The following is a 17,241-nucleotide window of genomic DNA, read 5'->3' as shown; positions in this document are numbered from 1 at the left end:
AGATGCTTTGTGGCCTGCGTGCAATTGGCTCCAGCTTCAAAGCTTCAGTTTCCTCCTCTCCACAGTGGAGCCAGCGATCCTGGAGCCTAGCCTGTTTTGCGGCACTCACAATAAGACCCACAGAGAGTATAATAAATGGCAGTGAAGGCGGCTTGAAGCGGGGCCCCGATAATGGCGCATTCATTTATTGCTCATAAGTTGTCCCTCAGTTACGATGTGACCCTTTGGGAGGGGGAGGCCGAGTGCCTCGGGTGTGGAGGGACCCCGGGACAGTTGTCCACAGCCTCCTCATTAAAGCACTTGAAGGCATTGCTCTCTGCTGGGCTGACACCGGCAAGGTTAGGTCCCGAGACACTGAGACATTCGCCAGCCCTGGAAACCGAGGCCACCCTCAGCTGCTCGTTTATGCAGCTCAGGCTCTGCACTCACTAAATCAGCCTGTTTAGGAGAATTCCAATGTTCTGGCCTCAGAGGAATACGTGATTTCTGAAATACAGACTCTGCCAGGCTCCTTTAGACATAACTGATTCTTGCTGTTTCTTTCCGATTCCATTTCTTTTCCCCCCAGAGAGAATGAATGATATGGCCTTTGATAGAATTCCGCCCCGTCTCTGGGGCCAGCATCGGGATGGATACAGATGAGAAGAATAACAATTGTGGCAGAAAGGCTTGGCCTCTGTGTCACATGCGAACTCCTAGACCCTTTGCCTGCTTAACTGGCACCTCCTGGCACCCATCACTCTAGTCAAACCCAACTTTTGGCCACGAACGGTACAAGCTTTTTCAGGCCCACAAACCTCTGCCGTATTGTTCCTTCTGCCTGGAATGCCTGTCCCCTTTCTTGTTGCCCAGAAAACATTTCAACTTTAAAATCTTAGTTCAAATGTTTTATTTATTTCACTCAGCCAGTTTTTAGTGAGTGCTCACTGCCCAGGGGCTTAGGATACACAAGTGGTCAAATACCGACACAGTTCCTGCCTTCACAGGATTTTCATTCTAGCGCAGAGGACAGCCCGAGTAATGAAAGGCCTATGAATAAGGGAACGCAGGTGTTAAGTCAGTGGGGATTGGGAGTGGGTGTGTGTGTGCACCTCGGGTGAGATGAGGCAAGCCTTGAAGGAGGTGAGGAATCTAGCTGTTTCCCTGGAAGGAGAGCACTCCAGGCAGACGGATTGGTGACTCAGGGCCCTGATGTGGGGCCGTGCTGGGTGTAGAGGGTACTGGGTGTTGAGGGTGCTGGGCGTTGAGGGTGCTGGGTGTTGAGGGTGCTGGAGTGGGGTGGTGGGAGGTGGCTCAGAGCTGCGAGTGGAGGCCCAGTGTGCAGGGCATGGTGGCTGCGAGGATCCATGTAGAAGAGCATGATAGGGACCCCCTGGCTGTAGCAGGGAGAGCAGACTGCAGGGGTGAGGGCAGGAGTGGGGGGTGGGAGAGGGGACCTGGCCAGGGTGGTAGGGGAAGGTGGTGAGAGGTGGTCAGATGTGGGATATATGGTCATTTTCACGGGGAGGTGGTGGATTGACTGTGGAGTTGGAGAGTGAGCCAGGCTTCGAAGATGACTCCCAAGGGTAGGGGTGAGTGGGGGGGGCTGGCCCTGCCCTCAAGGGGGCCTTCCCAGTTCCCTCATTCGGATCCTTGGCATCACGTTTTATACATTTTATTATAATCATTTGTCTCCTGTGTTTGGTCTCAGATGCCTTTGGTAATCTGATAAAAGTTATGGACTTTCAGAAAAATACCCTTGTGCAGTCAATCGAGTGGGTGTTTCCAGAACTCCCAGCAGGCCATCCCCAGTGTTAGGGACGCTGGCCAGTGTGTGTTTGCTTGACTGTGTGCACAACAGCAGGGGGTGCCACTCTTACCTCTCAGGACAGGAAGGGGCCAGAGTCCTGCAGAGCAGCTCCTGACTGGTGGTTGAGTACAGCCTCCTGGCAAGTTGGCTTCTGAATATACACTGGGTCCGAGCTCTTGTTACACCCTCATTGCATATGTAACAGCCCCACAGTAAGCACTTGATAAATGCTTGCTGCGGGACAGTGGTGATAAATCTGGCCCTTTACAAGGTTCTCACGCCGTTCTGGGGTGCTTTACGTGTTAATGCCTCCACTTTGTAGCCAGAGAAATGCAGTCTCAGTGAAGGGAAGAGTACCTGCTGGAGAGGCAGTGGCTGATGTCTGACCAGAGTGGGGTGAGGGTTGGCCCAGTTGGTGCTGAGTCAGCCTCAGCATTGTCGTCACTGAGCTGGATGTGGTGAGCCAGGACCGGCTCCCCAGGCATGTCCCCCCTGCTTTCCCACAGTTCCACCCTCCAGGGTGTCAACGTGAGAAACACCCAAACCTGATAGAATATGAGTTTATTTGAGCCAAACTGATGACAATTGCTGGGAAGCAAAACCTCAACGGATTGAGAAAATGGCAGTTTCGCACCTTATCTTATACATTACAATCAAAAGAGGTGTAAGTGGGTTACATGAAATTCATTGGTGATAGATTAGGGAGGCGGGAGAAAGCAAGGTGGGGGGAACCTCTGGGATTGGGTAAAAAGTAAAATGATCTTTTACATAGGTGGGCACAGGATAGTTAACAGTCAGCAATTGACACGATAACAGTTAACAGGAGGGGAGTTTGTGGTCTCCTCTTTGGTGTCATGGTTGTGTTTTGAGGGGTCTGGAAAGAGGAAATTATTTTGTTATTGCAAAGGCATGCTTATCAGATATATTATCCTAGATGCAAACAGACAGGCTTTGTTAGGGAAAAATACTGCCGTAGAACATGACTACCCACCAAGAACTGCTTTTAGTTAAAAAGTTTTCACTTCAGACCATCCTATGTGGTCACTTCAGGTCTCTGAGCTTGTGAGGCTGCTATGCAGGCCTCCCCTGAGCTTGTCAGGTTTAGTATGTGGCCCCTTCTCATCCACAGGGATTTACAATCCGGCTGGGATTATAAGGGAGAACCAGAAAGAAGGGCCCTAAATTACTTCCACTCTGCTCCTGGCTAACCCTTAGAGCTGCCCCGAGTGGTTGCCCTTATTAGTACCCTCTTTTTACACACGAGGAAACTGAGGCTCAGAGAAGGTGAGAAGCAGAGATCAGGGATGACGCCCCAAGTCTCCGAATCCCCAGATAATTAGTGAGCAATACATACAGTTAAGTGGTAACAACTTAGCACTCAGTCATACACTATTCTGTGACCAGAGGATTGCACGGGTGGGATGCCTCTGTTGCTAGTGGGAAGTGGGGTATGTCCCCGCTGGGAGCTGGGAGCTGGGGGTTGGGTTCTTGCAATGTCTTGAGAAAGAGAATTTTCTAAGACTCACATGGGAGAATGCGATGTGGTAGGAAGGTTTATTTGTGTGAAATTATACCCCTCGGTTTCCAAAGTCCCATGGCCCTTAAACCAGTCCTGGAGAATATGCAGCTGGCGCTTCAGCAAAGCCAGAAGCAAAGCCAGTGTCCAGAGTTTCCGGTCCATGGTGGAGCTGGGTCCCATGTAGCATCAGGCTAACGTCCATTAGTCCATTGTGTGTGGCGTCCACATGGCTGTGCACCATGTGGGCGAATGCAGGGGAGCGTGCCCCCTGCAACAAGAGGGCCAGGTGCCCCAAAAGCACCAAGAGAGAAAACTCCCTTTGTTCAGGAGTTTAAATATCAAATCTTCCTGGGCTTGCAGTGGCCACGCCTACAGGCCTACTCCTGCCAATGACCTGTTCCCAGGTATGATTGACAGGCAAGCACCTTCCCACATCACCCAGAAGTTACTGGGCATGTGTCTAAATTGCAGCTTCCCCTTGTTCCTTTCTAGTTATTAATTGATAACCACGTTATTACAATGGTATCAATTCCACATTGTATATAATTATTACTAACTAGAGGCCCAGTACACGAATTCGTGCACTGGTAGGGTCCCTTGGGGTGGCCTGCAGAGATCGGGCCCCAGCTTGTGCCCCACCTCACAGCCCTGCCTGGCACCCTGCCTTGGCCTAGTGCCGCCCCCTCACCTGCTCCACCATCCTGCCTGCGGGCTATCAGTCAGGGCTGGGCCCCCTGCCTGGCTCCCTCAGCACCTGGGAGCCAGATGGTGGCCTTGTCCCCCGCTGCTGCTGCTGGTCGCTGTCTGAGGGGCCATTGGCAGGACAATTGGGTCCCTGCTTGCACCCACCTTGGCCTGGTGCCACCTGCTCACCTGCTCCACTATCCCACCATGGTTCCGCTGTTGTCTGGGCCCATTGGGGCCGGCAGCGCCTTCACTGCTGCCCACTGCCAGCGCCATGTCACCAACGCCCGCCATGTTCTGCACCACCCCTTGGTGGTCAGTGCATGTCATAGCGAGTGGTCGAATTCCGGTTGAAAGACCACCCAAGGGGACAATTTGCATATTAGGCTTTTATTTTATAGGATTGCAGGGGTTCAGAATGAGCTGAAGAGAATGGAGTTGAGAATGTCAGGGGAAGGCTTCATGGAGACTTCCAGAATTTAGCTGGGCCTTGGAAAGGTTTTGGGTGGAGACTGGAGACGGTTGGAGTGGATTTCTGGAAAAAGGAGCAGAATGATTAAGGCATTAGGGAAGAACTGAGTGTGGGTGGGGGTGAGGAGGGGCTAGGCTAGTGCTTTTTAAATAATGGACTCTGTAAATGTGAATGTAACCAATGTTCATTGAGAGCTCTCTAGGTGCCAGGTACTGTGCTAAGTTAGCCCTGTCCACTGTGACTGCGTGCAGTCCACATTCTCCCTAGAAGGGGAAGGAAAACCCACCCAGACAGGTACTGTCATCACCTCCGTGTCACAGATGAGGAAACTAATGGCACTGTTGCAGCTTGGAGCCAGGCTGGACTCCAAAGCCGGCAGTTCTTCCCAGCTCAAGTCCAAAGACATCCTATTAGAGGTGGGCGTATTGTGAATAGTGGGGAATAAGAAGGACTAATCTAGGGCCTTGTTACTCAAACTGGGAGCCTGTTAGAAAAGTCTCTCCCTCCTCCCCCACCCCCCCACCCCCCCACACACAGACACACTGAATCAGAGCCAGCATTTCAGCACCATCCCCAGGTGATTGGTGCGCACATTAGCATTTGAGAGGCACAGGTTGGTAAAAGTTTGGCTGGATTTATGCCTGTGCTCTTCAAGTCTCTGATGACGTCTTCCTTCTGGAGGGTATGAGGTGAAGGCCCAGGGCAGCCCACCACAAGCTGAGATCTCTTTGAAGTCTCATATTTCATCTAAAAATGTCATAGACTGTTTCATCCCATACTGTAATATATCAGCGGTCATTTAAATATTTCAAAATGGTTATGTAAATTGCCTTGGAGGAGGATCCCAGTTCCTGGAAGATGCCTGAAGGGGTTTCCTTGTATCTTAAGTGGGGTAATAGTAACTACTTCAAGGGCTGCTGTGAAGATCAAAGGAGAACCATGTATATGGAAATGCTGCATAAACTGTCCCCATCACACACATGTTGTTATTCTGGAGGGAACTGAGCCTCCTCCCAACCCAGTGTCCTTAAGCCTCAGCCCTGGACTAGGAGTGACTCTCTGGGTTCCACAGCCCATTTCTTTGGGATCAGAAAGAGAAGTAAAGACAGGAAGAGAGGCCCAGAAAGGTGAGATGGACAATGACCATCCACATCTGAGGCCAATGGAGGAAGGGTAGCCAGCGAGGCCCAGGCAGAAGGCTGGGAGGGAAGGAGGCGCATTCGGAACTGCAGAAGCTAGAGGAGAGCTCGGCCAGGAGTGGTCAGCAGTTCCCCAGGGCACAGAGCAGCTGAATGGGATGAGGAAGGAGAGAGCTGTTACATTTGGTTGAGGTTTCAGTCATCCTTGGGTAGGGTTCTGGTAGAATAATGGGGTTAAAGCCACATTTTGACAAGTTAAGAAGAGAACAACGGAGATTTTTTTTTTCTTCCCATGTTAATCATTTGGATTTTCGCACAATTGCATTTTTATTACAGATATCTTACTTGCCATTTAAAACTTAATCCCTATAATTTGTGACTAGAACCAAGTTGATCCTGTCTTTTTAATCCATTCCTTGGCAAAAAGTTATTTAAGGAACACAGAAAATTGCAAAGAATTGTTTATGGTATGATCCTATTTTTGTTTAAAAGGATGTGTGTTTGTGTGTGTATTTATAAATATGTATATATGTATATCATAAACAAAGAAAAACATCTAGAAGAATATATATCAAACTAGAGGCCCGGTGCATGAAATTCATGCATGGGTGCAGTTCCTAGGCTTAGCCAGTGATCGAAGCGCGAGCATCTGGTGTGGAAGGACAGGTCCCAGCTGATCTCTGGACCCTGGGCAGCACCTGGGCCCCCGGGCCCCCATGGACCCCCCTCCACCTGAGTCATGGTGCCCGAGTCCCCACGCGGAGATGCAGAGAGTGCACCTGAACGCAGCAGGCCGGGGCGCAGCGGGACCTCTGGGCCGCCCAGCAGCGCTGCACAGAAGCTAGGTGGCAGCCTGCTTCTCCCGGTCGGCCTTGCAGACCGGCTTCTGCGCGAACCCATGGGGAGCCCAACCAGCCCCTGCGGTTCCAGCGGCTGTGGCCCAGCTCACCCAGAAGAGGCTGCGTGGATGCAGGGCCAGCTCCTCGCAGGCGCCCGGCACCTGAGCGTGGGGGCTTCCTCTGTGCAAGCCCTGGCATCCCAGGGGAGGGTAGCAGAGGGAGTGAGAGCGAGCTCTGCAGACACCCCGCATTCTCAGTGCACCTCTGTTCCTGTCACCCCTGCCCCCAGGTAGCTGGCAAGAGATTGCAGCCCCCCACCCGGGGGGGCCCGGGAGGTTGTTCACCGCCACCCACCCCCAGATCCCCATCCCAGCCTGGGAACTCGCACCCACCTTGGCCTGGCACTGCCCGCTCACCTGCTCCACCATCCCACCACAGTCCCGCTCTTATCGGGGCCCATTGGGGCTGGCAGTGCCTCCATTGCCACCCATTGCCAGCGCCATATCGCTGACGCACACCATGTTCTGCACCACCCTCTGGTGGTCAGTGCATGTCATAGCAACTGGTTGAACTCCCTGTCTCCCAGTCAAATGACTGCCTGAGGGGACAATTTGCATATTAGGCTTTTATTATATAGGATTATAATGGGAATTTTACTAGTATATTTATATGTCACTTTAAACGTGTAGTATTGTTAATTATACCTATAAAATTATATGGTCAGATTATGATTTTTGACATAATTCTTTGGGCTGCAAATGGCAGAAACTCAGCTGAAAATTGCAAAGCAATAACTAAATTCTTCAGGCATGGGTGGATCCAGGAGCTCAAATGATGTCATTAGAAATCTCCATCTCTCAGATCTGTCCTTATTGACTTCATTCTCAGGCAATTCAGACCTGCATCTCATCAGCTTAGCACTGCAGTGGGAAGAGAGCAGCTTTTCCCTGAGAGTGTCAGCAAAGCCCAGGGCTGTCTTTCAAGGGCCCAGCTTGGTCATGTCTCAACCTTAAACCAGTGAATCATTGTGGCTGCGGGAAGCACTATGTTGACTGACTAGGCCAAGGCCAAGGTCATGTGATCCTAGAGGAGAACAAAAGAACTTTCAAGGCCATCCAAGGCAGCCAGTGGACTGAAAGGAGGGGCTGAATGGTTCCCCAAAGGGAATCCAGAGCTCTGTTGTCAAAAGGACAGGTACAGATCCCCACATGTCTGCTCCTAAGGGACCTTCACTCTCTGGGTCACAGATATTTGTAATAACTGAGTTGTTGCATGCATTTCTCTTGTGGTGTCAAGAAAAAAACGAGACCCCCTCTTAAGTCAACTGATTTGGGTTGCATCTGGTTATAACTTTGAGAAAAGTAAACAAGTGGGAGCAAAGAGTGAAGCTCAAATCTTGTCCACGACCTTGATTTTGTAGGGCATGGGAGGAATGAACGGTGGTGCTGGGGAATCGGCTTCTCCTTTTCGTAGATCATTAGTTGTGTGTGTTCACAACCCATTGGGACATCGGACAACCTCTGGAGCTCTGGGGCTCCAGAGTGACGCGCCTGGGGAGCCACGCCTGCGTCAAGGTCACCCTCTGCCTCTCCACCTCCTGTGCACTTCGCCGGGCCTCAGCGAATGCTTCCCTGCTTTCCCATATCACACTGCTCTGTTTCTTCATTTCAGGGTTACACTAAGGACATGGTGACAGACTTTGATGAGAAACATGATGAGTATTTAATATTGCTTCAGCAGAGGAACCGGTAAGACAAAGCCGCTCGCCGGCAGCCCTTAATATTAGCCAAATAAGAACCCTATTTAGATTTATCAACAGCACGCAGGCGCTGGTTCACACGAGTGGGATGCAGTCACCCCACTCGGAGGCTGGGAGTATTCTCTGCAATGCCAGCTCCTATTTCTCCATTCACTGACTTAATTGCACTTTTGATTGAGCTGTAGCAAACTGTTCGGCGTGTAAGTGCTGCCTCTTGCCTCCCTGTTTATGTTCTGGGAGAAGGTGGGTTTGTAATGAAAAGCTGGGATTTGGCAGGGCCTGTGCATTAGTCACCGCAAGAGCCCAGGCTGTGATCTTTCAGGCTGTGCTGGGCCTGGGAAATCTGAGCCTGTAATCATGCCTCGTTATGTAAAGGTGGAGTCACTGTGCATTTGTGTTTGAAGTTGGTCCCCATGTCACTTAACGTTAAGTCAGTATGAATCTGGGCTCTGGGGTGCTGGTTCTTGAAAAAGCCGGCAGTCGGTGGGCGCAGTGTTTAGTGACCGAGGTCAAAGCACTGGGGTCTGGTTCAAAAGAGGCGTCGTGTCCTCAGTGCTGTGAAAGTGTGCCGCCTCTGGAAGTTCACCTTCAGTTCACCGCGGTCTGTCGTCAGGCCTGGGGCCTTGCAGGAAGCTGGGTTTGCAAACTCAGATGCTAGCAGGGGCCAGGCAGTGAGCAAAGCCAGCTCCGTGGGGAGAGTGCTCAGCTCAGGCCAGTTGTTTGGGAACACGGGGCAGGGTCCATGGCCTCCACGGTTGCCAGAGAAGCCGGAAATCTGCGCTTGTGGTGTGAAACCTCCTGTGTTTTAAATGTTAGTAATGGATTCAAGTGAAAGTGCAAAACAAATGGAAGAGTGGTGCAGGCCCCTAAAACAGACCTACAGGAGGGGAAGGACTGGGTGCTAATCTGGGCCTTTGTGTTATGGGAATAATAAGCTTGGGTCTTGCAGGCCAGATGTGTAGGGCTTGTCATCCTGAACGTGGATTCAGCCCTCCTCTGACTGGCTGGACTCCTGGTGCTTGTCACCTGGGGCCCTGGTGGCATGTCTCAGGGGACAGGTTTCTATGTGAAAGAGAGTCCCATGTGTTGTAGGAGTGTAGTGTTCCTGCCCACTGGCCTCTTTACTAAATTCTACTAAGACCCTCTGTATCTATGACAACAGCACCCGCCCACCTATCCAGGTGCTCCCTGGTGAGGCCCTACCTCCTCCAGTGGGAACCTCTGAATAGAAAACGATGGGAACAGCCAGAAATGCCTCCTGCTGGAAGGCACTGTCCTCTCCCAGCTGCTCTGTGCTCGGCCCCCCCTCTCCCCGCAGGTGACCTCCAGCTGGAGCAGTGGAAGGCTGTGCCCAGGAGCCCCGAGTGGGTTTTCTACCTTCATGAATGCCACGGAGCAGATTGTTTCACTCAGTTTCTGGCAGGCTGGGTGGTGCCCCTGACACCTGGGTGATCGTTTAATTAAATACATGTGCCTTCTCTTGGAGGAGCGTGTCATATGAGCAAATTGCTTCTTGTTAATCGGGGATCAATAAGTATATGCTCAAAGAGGTACCAGCCGATATAAGCGTGTAGGAGAATATCCAGTGGCCAGGTTGCAGCACAAAGGCAATTAAAAAATATTAAAACTGAGTTGCCATAAAATTTGGGAGCTATGTTGTCACCAAGAGGGAGCTGGCTTGATGACAGGAAATTAGAAGGCAGAACTAATAGAAACACCTAAAAAGAAAAACGGGGAATGCACCTGAGCCGTCATCAATGTTGCTTTAAAGGCACCTTTTCTGGAGTGCCAGTGCGTGCCAGGCGCCTCGCCCTGTCACCTCGCCCCCATCGTCATCATTTTGTCTGCACACTACCCACCAGATGAAGCAGATACAGTTGTTGCACCCATTTTACAGACAGGGAAGTGGAGACCAGAGCAGTGTGCAATACAACCAGGAAGTGGTGCAGCTGGGCTGTACTTTCTTAATAATGTTTTGTTTGACATTGTCATAAATAATCAAGAGGAGAGAAACCTGCCAGGGTAGCCAGGGCCTCTAAACTCATTACCAAGTTAGAAATCTGGTTATCTGACTGGCTAGGAAACCAGCCTCTGAGCTTTACACTGTGCCTAGAGGGAGATGAAAACCCAGGCTGCTGTGTGGGTTGCCCTGTGACCTGAGAGGCGGGTGCAGTAGTCATTGGTGTGAGTGCTCAGGAGAGACCTGCCCGGAACATTGTTCTTTACTCGCTCAGTTCACTGCGCCTTCTCAGTGCCTCGCCTTACCGCGAGCATGAAGAACCATGTGCTGAGGAAGACACACTGTTAGTGCTCCTTACTGGACGGTGCAGAAACCCAAGGTGAATGGACTTTAAGCAACAAAGACACTTACTGGCTCATGAAATAAAAAAACCCAGGATGATACTCTGGCTCCTGGCATGGTTGGATCCTGGTGCTCAGATTATGTCACTGAGCCCTGGTCAGTGTGACTCAGTTGCTTGAATGTCATCCCATGCACCGTAAAGTCACCAGTTTGATTCCTGGTCAGGGCACATGCCAAAGTTGTGGGTTCGATCCCCAGTCAAGGTGGGAAGCAACTGATCAATGTTTCTCTCTTATATCGATGTTTCTCTCTCCCCCTCTCCTTTCTTCTCTCTCCCTCTCCCTTTCTCTCTCTCTCAAATCAATTTAAAAAAATGATGTCACTGAAATCAGTCATTGTTCATCTCTTAGCTGTTTTCCCATGTTGGAGACATCTCAGACAGGTACGCCCCTCACGGATGCCAAGGCCACCACTGGAAACCCCACATTTATCTCCTACCTCGAGGAAGGGAGAGTACCTCCTTCCTAATAGTTCCACAAAAGTGCTGGTAAGGGCTCCCATTGGTCAGGCTGGGGCCCCAGGTTCATTCCTGAGCTAATCACCCTCTTTGTCTGGTGAGGTGGCATGGTCTGACTGGCCACTCCTTGGACACTCATTAAGCTGGGGTGGAGCGAGCTCACCCACACCATGTAGAGTAAGGAGTGGTTTAACTAGGACCTACTCCCAGGAAGTAGGGGGTCTATTGGGCTATGGTGGGAAGATGGGGGAGAGGTGCCGGGCAGGCAGGCAGGAAGAACAGGTGTCTACCACACAGCTCTTGCCTTGGAGGAACTCCCCAGGCCTCAGCTGGGAGCACCAGGCCACCTACAGTATGCCGGAAGGAGCACCCAGTGACCATGTGCTCCAGGAGAGCACCAGGCCACCTACAGTATGCCGGAAGGAGCACAGAGCGACCATGTGCTCCAGGAGAGGACCAGGCCACCTACAGTATGCCGGAAGGAGCACAGAGCGACCGTGTGCTCCAGGAGAGGACCAGGCCACCTACAGTATGCCGGAAGGAACACCTAGCGACAGTGTGCTCCAGGAGAGGACCAGGCCACCTACAGTATGCCGGAAGGAGCACCCAGTGACCATGTGCTCCAGGAGAGGACCAGGCCACCTACAGTATGCCGGAAGGAGCACCCAGCGACCATGTGCTCCAGGAGAGGACCAGGCCACCTACAGTATGCGGGAAGGAGCACCCAGTGACCATGTGCTCCAGGAGAGGACCAGGCCACCTACAGTATGCGGGAAGGAGCACCCAGTGACCATGTGCTCCAGGAGAGGACCAGGCCACCTACAGTATGCGGGAAGGAGCACCCAGTGACCATGTGCTCCAGGAGAGGACCAGGCCACCTACAGTATGCGGGAAGGAGCACCCAGTGACCATGTGCTCCAGGAGAGGACCAGGCCACCTACAGTATGCGGGAAGGAGCACCCAGTGACCATGTGCTCCAGGAGAGGACCAGGCCACCTACAGTATGCGGGAAGGAGCACCCAGTGACCATGTGCTCCAGGAGAGGACCAGGCCACCTACAGTATGCGGGAAGGAGCACCCAGTGACCATGTGCTCCAGGAGAGGACCAGGCCACCTACAGTATGCGGGAAGGAGCACCCAGTGACCATGTGCTCCAGGAGAGGACCAGGCCACCTACAGTATGCGGGAAGGAGCACCCAGTGACCATGTGCTCCAGGAGAGGACCAGGCCACCTACAGTATGCGGGAAGGAGCACCCAGTGACCATGTGCTCCAGGAGAGGACCAGGCCACCTACAGTATGCGGGAAGGAGCACCCAGTGACCATGTGCTCCAGGAGAGGACCAGGCCACCTACAGTATGCGGGAAGGAGCACCCAGTGACCATGTGCTCCAGGAGAGGACCAGGCCACCTACAGTATGCGGGAAGGAGCACCCAGTGACCATGTGCTCCAGGAGAGGACCAGGCCACCTACAGTATGCGGGAAGGAGCACCCAGTGACCATGTGCTCCAGGAGAGGACCAGGCCACCTACAGTATGCGGGAAGGAGCACCCAGTGACCATGTGCTCCAGGAGAGGACCAGGCCACCTACAGTATGCGGGAAGGAGCACCCAGTGACCATGTGCTCCAGGAGAGGACCAGGCCACCTACAGTATGCGGGAAGGAGCACCCAGTGACCATGTGCTCCAGGAGAGGACCAGGCCACCTACAGTATGCGGGAAGGAGCACCCAGTGACCATGTGCTCCAGGAGAGGACCAGGCCACCTACAGTATGCGGGAAGGAGCACCCAGTGACCATGTGCTCCAGGAGAGGACCAGGCCACCTACAGTATGCGGGAAGGAGCACCCAGTGACCATGTGCTCCAGGAGAGGACCAGGCCACCTACAGTATGCGGGAAGGAGCACCCAGTGACCATGTGCTCCAGGAGAGGACCAGGCCACCTACAGTATGCGGGAAGGAGCACCCAGTGACCATGTGCTCCAGGAGAGGACCAGGCCACCTACAGTATGCGGGAAGGAGCACCCAGTGACCATGTGCTCCAGGAGAGGACCAGGCCACCTACAGTATGCGGGAAGGAGCACCCAGTGACCATGTGCTCCAGGAGAGGACCAGGCCACCTACAGTATGCGGGAAGGAGCACCCAGTGACCATGTGCTCCAGGAGAGGACCAGGCCACCTACAGTATGCGGGAAGGAGCACCCAGTGACCATGTGCTCCAGGAGAGGACCAGGCCACCTACAGTATGCGGGAAGGAGCACCCAGTGACCATGTGCTCCAGGAGAGGACCAGGCCACCTACAGTATGCGGGAAGGAGCACCCAGTGACCATGTGCTCCAGGAGAGGACCAGGCCACCTACAGTATGCGGGAAGGAGCACCCAGTGACCATGTGCTCCAGGAGAGGACCAGGCCACCTACAGTATGCGGGAAGGAGCACCCAGTGACCATGTGCTCCAGGAGAGGACCAGGCCACCTACAGTATGCGGGAAGGAGCACCCAGTGACCATGTGCTCCAGGAGAGGACCAGGCCACCTACAGTATGCGGGAAGGAGCACCCAGTGACCATGTGCTCCAGGAGAGGACCAGGCCACCTACAGTATGCGGGAAGGAGCACCCAGTGACCATGTGCTCCAGGAGAGGACCAGGCCACCTACAGTATGCGGGAAGGAGCACCCAGTGACCATGTGCTCCAGGAGAGGACCAGGCCACCTACAGTATGCGGGAAGGAGCACCCAGTGACCATGTGCTCCAGGAGAGGACCAGGCCACCTACAGTATGCGGGAAGGAGCACCCAGTGACCATGTGCTCCAGGAGAGGACCAGGCCACCTACAGTATGCGGGAAGGAGCACCCAGTGACCATGTGCTCCAGGAGAGGACCAGGCCACCTACAGTATGCGGGAAGGAGCACCCAGTGACCATGTGCTCCAGGAGAGGACCAGGCCACCTACAGTATGCGGGAAGGAGCACCCAGTGACCATGTGCTCCAGGAGAGGACCAGGCCACCTACAGTATGCGGGAAGGAGCACCCAGTGACCATGTGCTCCAGGAGAGGACCAGGCCACCTACAGTATGCGGGAAGGAGCACCCAGTGACCATGTGCTCCAGGAGAGGACCAGGCCACCTACAGTATGCGGGAAGGAGCACCCAGTGACCATGTGCTCCAGGAGAGGACCAGGCCACCTACAGTATGCGGGAAGGAGCACCCAGTGACCATGTGCTCCAGGAGAGGACCAGGCCACCTACAGTATGCGGGAAGGAGCACCCAGTGACCATGTGCTCCAGGAGAGGACCAGGCCACCTACAGTATGCCGGAAGGAGCACCCAGCGACCATGTGCTCCAGGAGAGGACCAGGCCACCTACAGTATGCCGGAAGGAGCACCCAGTGACCGTGTGCTCCAGGAGAGGACCAGGCCACCCAGACTATGCCGGAGGAGCACCAAGCGAGCATGTGCTCCAGGAGAGACCCGTTCACCCTGCACAAACCCTCCAGAGGACACTGAGTGTATGGTCACTCGCCTTCCTGAGAGATGTAACCATGCCCAACGGGACTCAGGAGAGAGCAAGCAGAGGGATCAGAGGGCAGAGATGTGCGGAGGGACTGAAGCTCACAGCCAAGGGGGCTGCAACACGCACCTCTCATTGTGGAGTGTGGCCAGGGCCAGGAATCCAGCAGCGGCATTATTTGCTTTTTTCTTTGAGGGAAACTTAGAGGAAAACCTGCCCATGTGGGAGGTGAACCCAAAGCCTGAAGAGAAGATTCAGGCAAAAAGAAGGAATGGGAGAACCAGCATCCAGTGGGGGCCTCGCACGGGCTGGGCTCTGAGCTGGAGCTTCAGCCTGGCCTCCCATTCTATCCCCTGACAACCAGACAGGTGTAGGCATTCTTGGTCTCATTCTACAGAAGAGGAAACTGAGGGCTTGCCCCAGGTCATGCAGCCGGGGCACTGGCAGAGCCCCCAGTGCGGAGCTTTGCCCTCAACACTGCGCCACCTCCACCCACGTGGATTGGGGTGGTGACGTCCTGGAGAACTAATCCCAGAGCCCAGGGCCACCAGCTTCTGGAAGGAATGGCAGGCTTTGGCACCGTTGCTCTCTGCTTCATGCTTCAAGGCTGGACTCCAACGCCACCACCTCCAAGACTCCTCAGCTGAGAGCCACGCTCCTCTGGGAACCCTCCTTGCTCAGAGCCCTGTGGCGTGAAACCTGGTGAGGAGACAAGAAACAGCTGAAAGGCGCTGGGAGGCAGGCTTGAGCCTTGCAGATTGTAATTTAAATCCTGGCTGCTTCCTTGGCTCTCTGACCTTGGCACATTCATCTATAAAACAGGCCAATGGGAGGACTTAAATCGCAGGGCCAGGAAGGAAGTGAGACAAGGTATTTGACGGTGCATAGTAAGCCCTCCACCGAAGTGTGGTTTCTTCATCATCCTCTTCATCATTTTAATGTTAAACATGCCTTCTCCCTGAGCTGGCATCCGGTAGACCTTGAATGCCTGACCCTTAGAACCCTCAGGTGACCTTTGGGCTAGTCCACAGTCACACAGCAACCTCCGCGCTCAGACGGGGATAGCTCCGTCCTGAGCCCAGTCAGGTTCATGAGCAGCGCACTGCCCGCTCTTTGAGCTCGGCTAGTCCTCTCACCTGGGTCCCTGCCTGTGCCCGACCCCCCAGCCATCAAGTGTGTTGTGTTCCCCGTCATTTCCTTATAACACCTTGTCTCCACTTCCTCTTATGCACAAGAAAGCTCTCTGTACAAATGACCGGTACGGGATAAAATGGAAATGATGCCTGTGCTGTGCATTGGGTACCCGGGGGCTGTGTTAGGAAGCGCACCTGTGCCGCCTTCCCTCCTTGCTAGGCCTGGAGTTCCTTGGGGCCACTTGTTCCAGAAAGAGGTCTGGAGAGAGTCCCTCACTGTCCCTGGTACTCAGCATGGACCTGCAGCCCAGGGACTGAATCCTGACGGGTGGGAGGGAGAGTAGAGGGATTCACAGATACTGCGCCTTACGTGAGACCAACCAGACCTGCAAGAGAGCAGAGTGGGACTGGGCAGCAGGGGCAGGGCCTCCATCTTGCCAAGGGCAGGAATCAATCTGATTGTTTTGAATTCCCTTCACCTAGGGCAGCTTTTTATGCGAAATAGTCTATCAATTTTTTTAAAACCATTTTTCTTTGATCCAGTGAATATTACTGATGTGCTCAGCTGCAGCAGAGGAGTTCTTTTAGTGATTCCTTTCACAGTTTGAATAATTATCTCCTCATTTATCAGCTTCATAAATCCACATTTTCATAAATCATCCTGCTTAAAGAGAGGCCCACGTGGAGGGCCAGCCCCAGCTTCTGGGGAACGGGCTGCCGCCGTAACCATTAAGGTAGCATTAGGAGACAGATTCTGACCCCCCGTCCCCCTCCATCCCTCAGCCCCCTCCCCCATGTTGGGGCCTCCCAGGCAAGGGCTCCCTGTGGCCCTCTCCCTGGAGATGCCCGTGCTTTCCAAGGGAGCCCTGTGCTGTTGGCTCCAGAGAGTGTGGCTCTTGCTGTGTTTGGAAATTGTCTCCTAGTTACTTGTGTTTTCCTTCTGTTTTACGCTGTTGCCTGACCGTCAGGCATCTCCCAGGCTTCTGCGCTGACAAGAGATAAGCCTCTGTAATAAATGTTCCTGCCACGATGGTTGAAAAGATGGATGTAGTAGCAGCTCAAGAAACAGTTAAGAACAAAGAAAGAAATCACCCATAAAGCCACCACCCTACCTTAACAACTGATTTAATTTTTACATTTATCACCTTCCATTCTGGGTCCACAAACACACCTTTTTCCAACTTTGCACTTAGACATATATGTACGTTTTTATTCTGCCATTTTCACCACTGAACAGATCCCAACAACAGCCCAAGTTTCGACAGATTCCTCATAATTATAATGGTTGCATGGGGGCCCGGGTTCCACTTTCCTGCCCTTGCACATTTGGGTTGCTTTCAGGGTTTGTTATGACTGATCAGTAACAATTTGCCAGAATGTACTTACTGACCGAAGACCAAGGGTGTCGCATTTTCTGTATTTTTTTATTTTTATTAAATCTTTATTGTTCAGATTATAACATTGGTTCCTCTTTTTTCCCCCCATAATTCCCCTCCACCCAGTTCCCACCCAACCCTCCGCCCTCACTCCCCACCCACTGTCCTCATCCATAGGTGCACGATTATTGTCCAATCTCTTCCCGCA

The 17,241-nt window shown here is 53.1% G+C and overlaps 1 protein-coding gene across 1 annotated transcript in view; it reads left to right on the top strand.

Annotated features, from left to right (window-relative positions):
* The window catches only part of KIAA0556 (KIAA0556 ortholog), a 213,244-nt gene that overhangs the window by 55,509 nt on the left and 140,494 nt on the right, over positions 1–17,241 (top strand). Inside the window, exon 3 of the mRNA XM_014542952.1 lies at positions 8,114–8,190. Coding sequence (XP_014398438.1) covers positions 8,114–8,190 — 77 coding nt within the window. The remainder of the gene's footprint in view (positions 1–8,113; positions 8,191–17,241) is intronic.

This window comes from Myotis brandtii, unplaced genomic scaffold, assembly GCF_000412655.1.
Source record: "Myotis brandtii unplaced genomic scaffold, ASM41265v1 scaffold317, whole genome shotgun sequence".
In the NCBI taxonomy this organism is placed as follows: Eukaryota; Metazoa; Chordata; class Mammalia; order Chiroptera; family Vespertilionidae; genus Myotis; species Myotis brandtii.
This window is presented reverse-complemented; position numbering and strand designations above follow the sequence as displayed.